This window comes from Bidens hawaiensis, unplaced genomic scaffold, assembly GCF_021521415.1.
Source record: "Bidens hawaiensis isolate Kalapana, Puna unplaced genomic scaffold, B.hawaiensis_p1.1 tig00004864_1, whole genome shotgun sequence".
Taxonomy (NCBI): Eukaryota; Viridiplantae; Streptophyta; class Magnoliopsida; order Asterales; family Asteraceae; genus Bidens; species Bidens hawaiensis.
In genome coordinates this window covers 741,566-746,931 of record NW_027491306.1, presented here as the reverse complement: position 1 = coordinate 746,931, position 5,366 = coordinate 741,566, and the positions used below count along the sequence as shown (strand labels likewise).

Sequence of the window (5,366 nt, the reverse complement as noted above, 5' to 3'; positions counted from 1 at the left end):
CATAGATGTATGCTTTAAACCAGCTAGGGATTTTAAAATAGATCAAGTGACTTTTTGTTCAAGATAAAAACTTCCTTTTTTATTTTTTTAAATTAAACTCTTTAACCAAAAAACTTCCGTTAACTAATATTTAATTAAAGGGTATATAAAGTATAATCGGTAATAAGAAGAAATAACCTTTTTAAAAATAAAAGTAGCTGGCACAACTTCTCCCTAGTCAAAGACTTGCGTACACGCTTTCTAAATCATTTTCATGTATAAAAGCCCTCATTTCTGCATGATATCAACAAGAAGAAAATCTTAATACAAAAAAAATGAAGTTAATTGTGACAATGGTGGTGGTTTTAACTACGGTATTTTCAGGTTTGATCGACGGGTACGATTGCAAGATTGTGCAGTTCATATTTGGAGACTCGTTATCAGATAACGGAAACAACAATCGGCTTTCCAAGAGTTTTGCTCAGGCAGCACAACCTTGGTACGGGATCGACTTTGACAACGGACTGCCAAATGGCAGGTTCACCAATGGCCGAACTGTTGCGGATATTTTAGGTACGTGAAATTGATGATAAGGATGTTATTTCAGTCGCTAAAGGTAGACTAGTCATAGGACATTCTTTTCATTTTTAACTTTAGTTAGGTAATGCAATAAGATAATGCTATCCATCAGCAATCCAAATACCCAATGTACAGCCATATTTTTTGGTTACAGAATCATTAATCATGCATGATAAAGTTTGTTTTGTAGGGGTGTAAACATGTGGAGTCGTTCTCGTTCGTAAGGTATTTGAGATCAGCTAGCTAATCGACACCCAAATCAAGTTGAACTTAAGTGAGCTCGAGCATATGAACAAGCTTGTTTAATAAATGAGCCCAGCCCGAGTTTTGGTGTATAGTCATGAGTCTAAATGAGCATGATATATACATGCAATATTTATTTAATATATAAAATATATTGTTCCTATATTTACATTACATATATAGAATTCTGATAAAAACAATTAAGATATACTATATTATATATAAAATTATAATCATAAATAACATAATCAATCAATCAAACCCAGTAAAAAAATCACACAAATTGCAAAGCTATTAGCAGGGCCTGGGAATGATGAGATGTAGACAAACCCTCCTCTATCCTAAAGAATAAATATACATAAGGTAATTAATAAATAATCGAGACTAGCCCAGCCAAGCTCTAGTTTGTTTAAATACTACTAATAAGTCAAGCTTGAGCTTCAAAAAATGGATCTCGAAATGAGCTGAAGCGTAAGTTTTAACAAGTTAAACAACCCGATCTCATGGCAGGCTTGGGTTCAAACTCGGTTGGCACTGCTCATTCACATAGTTTTGATCGGTAAATCTTGATATTATGGTTTTCTTCTACAACTTGTGTTCAACTTGTGATATATTCAAGTGTTACTAAAAGAGGGGTGCATCAAAGCCAAGTTTTCTGTTGTGTTTTCAGAACCAGACCAGACAGCAAATCGGTAATCTTAGTGGTTCACTGGTCGGGACAGTTAGACCGATGTCTGGTTCCCAATTCAACCCACGTTGTGTTTCAGGGCTGTTTCCGAGATTTTAAGTGCTCAAGACACATTACTAATAAATTGCCCTTATACATTCCCATTCCCCCCCTCCCAATGCTCAAACTCAATAAAATTTTATTAGATTGTACTTTAATTTTACTGAACTTGTTTAGATTTTAGGCTCTTATTGGTGTGTTTTATCAACCATTTTCAGCTCAATTCACTAATAATAATTAAAATTTTTTTACATTTATTATATATAACTTTTTTTTATAAAAATTCGTGCCCTTATCGAGACCATGCCGTGTCATGTTTCCACACGTATCTTCATTCTTCATCGACAAATTACCGACGATTTCTAGTTTCACTAGGGAAAGGATTCATCAGTGAAAGCTCTTTAATGATGTGAAAGAGCTTAGTATATAACCGCAGGCGTATCTTTGTTGTAGGTGATAAGATAGGGCTTCCTCGACCACCAGCTTTCCTCGACCCCTTGTTATCCGAAGATGTAATTCTTGCCAATGGAGTGAATTTCGCATCGGGAGGTGGCGGGATCTTGAACGAAACTGACGGTTTATTTGTAAGCCCAAACTCAATGTTCTTATGTTCATGAGTCGTAAAATATAGTTGAAACATATGGTTAAAGGGTGGTCAAATTTCTACAGATTCAAAGATTTTCAATGTACAAGCAAATCGAGTTATTCAACGGGGTTCAAACTTTGATCCGTGACAAAATTGGCGACGAAGCAGCGACTGAATTCTTTCAGGGCGCTAAGTATGTTGTCGCGTTAGGTAGCAACGATTTTATTAACAACTATTTGATGCCCGTTTACTCTGATTCTTGGATGTATAATGATGACTCCTTTATTGACTACTTGATGGAAACTCTTGGTGCCCAACTTACGGTAAATGATGACTCCTTCATTGACTAAAGATTTTTGACTACGTGTCGTCGCTAAAGGACTTTTTTTGTAGGTATTGCATGGTATGGGTGCGAGACAGTTGATGGTTTTTGGGTTAGGTCCGATGGGTTGTATTCCTCTTCAAAGAGTGTTAAGTAGTTCGGGTGAGTGTCAAGAAAAAACAAATACGCTCGATCTAAACTTCAACAAAGCGACCGCTAAACTCATGGATGATTTGTCGGCAAAGCTTCCAAATGCGAGTTATAAATTTGGGGATGCATATGATGTTGTTAATAATGTTATTACCAACCCAAGTAAATACGGTATGCTTCTTGTAATTAGCTTCTCATAAAGGGTGCTTCTGCGATTAAATTGTCGCTAATTGTGTTTGTGTTTTGAAATGGCATGGTTGTAGGGTTCAACAATGCGGATTTGCCTTGTTGCTCGTTTGGAAAGATTAGACCTGCTTTGACATGTATACCGGCATCAGGATTATGTAAAGACCGAAGTAAATATCTATTTTGGGACGAATACCATCCATCAGATCGTGCTAACGAGTTGATTGCTGATGAACTTATAAGAAAACTAGGGTTTAAGCCAATCAATCAAACTGATGGCGTGTCTCCATCTTCGACTACTGCACCCGGTGAAGATTAATCAACATGTCACTAAATTAATTTTTTATGGCTTGTAACATAACATTGGGAGTCTTTGATTTGTTCTTGTAATGTGATCTTTTTGATGATTAAAAAAAAATACATATACACGATTGTTATCGTTGTGAACCGACCCAATTCCGAAGCCCAACTTAATCAATTAAGTAGTCCAAATCAAATGGCCCAACAAGTTGGACAAAACCTTGAGCATCCCTATAGTTTTGATTTTCATCAATTGTAAGCGTTTCACTTCATCAATATATCCAAGTTGTTGACTTAAGATTAAATCATAATTGGTTGTCTTAAGGTGATCAAATCACTAACAGTCATGCATATGATATCATTTGGTATATGGCAATGATGCCATTTAAAGCATCTATAACTGGTGGAAGGCCTAGGATCTTCACCGCTCCTCTCAGTCTTTTCTTTCCCATCAATCACAACAATTATCATAACTATTAGAGATGATATTGAGAAGATATTCTACATAACTAGAGAAGATATTTTGTATAACAAATTGATATAGTTTGATATTGTTTAATGGCATGAGGATCATTGCCTAAATTAGAATTGTATGATCATTATATATATGTTTGTAAATCAATGAGAAGGAGGGGAATGATTCCAATTCTATCATGGTATCATACCACTAAAACCCTAGCGCCATCCACCTCCTTCTTCGGCCTCTTCCACCTCTTTCGATCCTACAACCTGTGTTTTACAGCATACTCTTTCATGGCTGCAATACACCCCGCTCTAACAGTCAATAACATCCGCAACTTCATCCCGCTCATACTAGATCTTGAAACCGGTCAATATACCTCATGGGTCAAACTCTTCACAATCCATTGTACGGTTTATGAGGTACTTGACCATATTCTTCCTACTACTGCCCCATCTTCCTTCTCTACCGCAAACAAAGAAAAACAACACGATGCATCGTCAACTACTGTTCTTGCCTCTTGGGATAGGCTGGACGCCGTGGTAAAGCAATGGATCTATGGCACAATCTCGCACAATCTACTGATGAATGTTATTAAACCAAAAGCCACCGCAAAAGAAACATGGGACGCCATTGCCCATCTTTTCCAAGACAATCAAGCATCTTGAGCTATGGCGTTGAAAACCCGTTTCACCAACACTAAACTGGAATCCTTTTCCAGCATCTCAGCCTATTGCCAAGAACTAAAGGTACTATCTGACCAGTTAGGTAATGTCGAATCACCAATCTCCGATGCCAATTTGGTCCTTCAGTTGGTGACCGGTCTCACAAACACAGAATACGACGCTATTAGTATGTTCATCAGTCAAACGGTTCCGTTGCCCACATTCTCACAAGCTAGATCAAGACTCACACAAGAAGAAACCAGACGAGCAAGCTCCAATCCTAACCCCATTATGGGTACGGCCCTACACACTAGCCTAACCAACTCGCCTCGTGATACATCTGGTCGCGGCTCATCTGGGTCAACTACTGAAAACCGTGATGGGTCCTTTGATTCTTCTCAACGGGGTCGGGGTCGTGGTTCTCGGGGACGAGGTCGTGGTCGATCTCGGGGACGGGGTTTCCCTGGTCATAACACTACCCCGGGTCAACCAGCTCAGGGTGCGTTCTACCCCACTTACACCAACCAATGGGGGCTTCATACTCCCTACAATAACATGCATATACCACCCTCTCCTCACCCTACCACACCCATATACTACAACCGTCCCCCTGCTACTGCTACTCCTGGACATAACTCACAAGCAGGCCTGCTCGGCCCAGCACCTCAAGCCTATTTTGGCCAAACCTACCATAACAACCCACCACAATAATTTGCTTCACAACAATACATTCCTACCAATCTTGAACAAGCTTTTCAAACCATGACCTTAAACCCCGATCTGCAATGGAACCTTGACTCCGGTGCAACGAATCACATGACCAACACGACAGGTACTTTATCAAAATTTTTCAATAATTGCATTTCGAATAATATTGTCGTGGGAAACGGGTTCCAAATCTCTATCCTAGGGACCGGCTATACCAAACTCAATACCACCTTCAAACCTTTACATATCAACAACATCCTTTATGCACCTAATCTTATTAAAAATTTACTTTCAGTTCGTCATCTTACTATTGACAATATGGTTTCTATTGAATTTGACCCATTTGGTTTTCTTGTGAAGGACTACCTAACGCGGATCCCTATCCTCCGCAGCAATAGTACCGGCGACCTCTACCCACTCACACTCTCTTCCGACACCAAGTTCACAAGTCCAACAACCTT

At 38.8% G+C, this 5,366-nt stretch overlaps 2 protein-coding genes across 2 annotated transcripts; both read left to right on the top strand.

Annotated features, from left to right (window-relative positions):
* Positions 1-305: 305 nt before the first annotated feature.
* On the top strand, positions 306-3,134 carry LOC143628289 (GDSL esterase/lipase At1g74460-like). Its single transcript, XM_077097920.1, has 5 exons — positions 306-552; positions 1,982-2,112; positions 2,198-2,437; positions 2,508-2,757; positions 2,850-3,134. The coding sequence occupies exons 1-5, from the start codon at positions 315-317 to the stop codon at positions 3,089-3,091; spliced, it is 1,101 nt and encodes a 366-aa protein (XP_076954035.1). The 5' UTR covers positions 306-314; the 3' UTR covers positions 3,092-3,134.
* Positions 3,135-3,825: 691 nt separating this feature from the next.
* On the top strand, positions 3,826-4,200 carry LOC143628272 (uncharacterized). Its single transcript, XM_077097906.1, has one exon. It carries the CDS (start codon positions 3,826-3,828, stop codon positions 4,198-4,200), a length of 375 nt encoding a protein of 124 aa, XP_076954021.1.
* The last annotated feature ends 1,166 nt before the right edge of the window (positions 4,201-5,366 follow it).

Coding starts and splice junctions, on each gene's coding strand:
- LOC143628272 (XM_077097906.1), top strand. CDS start 3,826: ATGGCTGCAATACACCCCGCTCTAACAGTCAATAACATCCGCAACTTC.
- LOC143628289 (XM_077097920.1), top strand. CDS start 315: ATGAAGTTAATTGTGACAATGGTGGTGGTTTTAACTACGGTATTTTCA. Junction 553..1,981: donor AACTGTTGCGGATATTTTAG/GTACGTGAAATT, acceptor TCTTTGTTGTAG/GTGATAAGATAGGGCTTCCT. Junction 2,113..2,197: donor ACGAAACTGACGGTTTATTT/GTAAGCCCAAAC, acceptor AAATTTCTACAG/ATTCAAAGATTTTCAATGTA.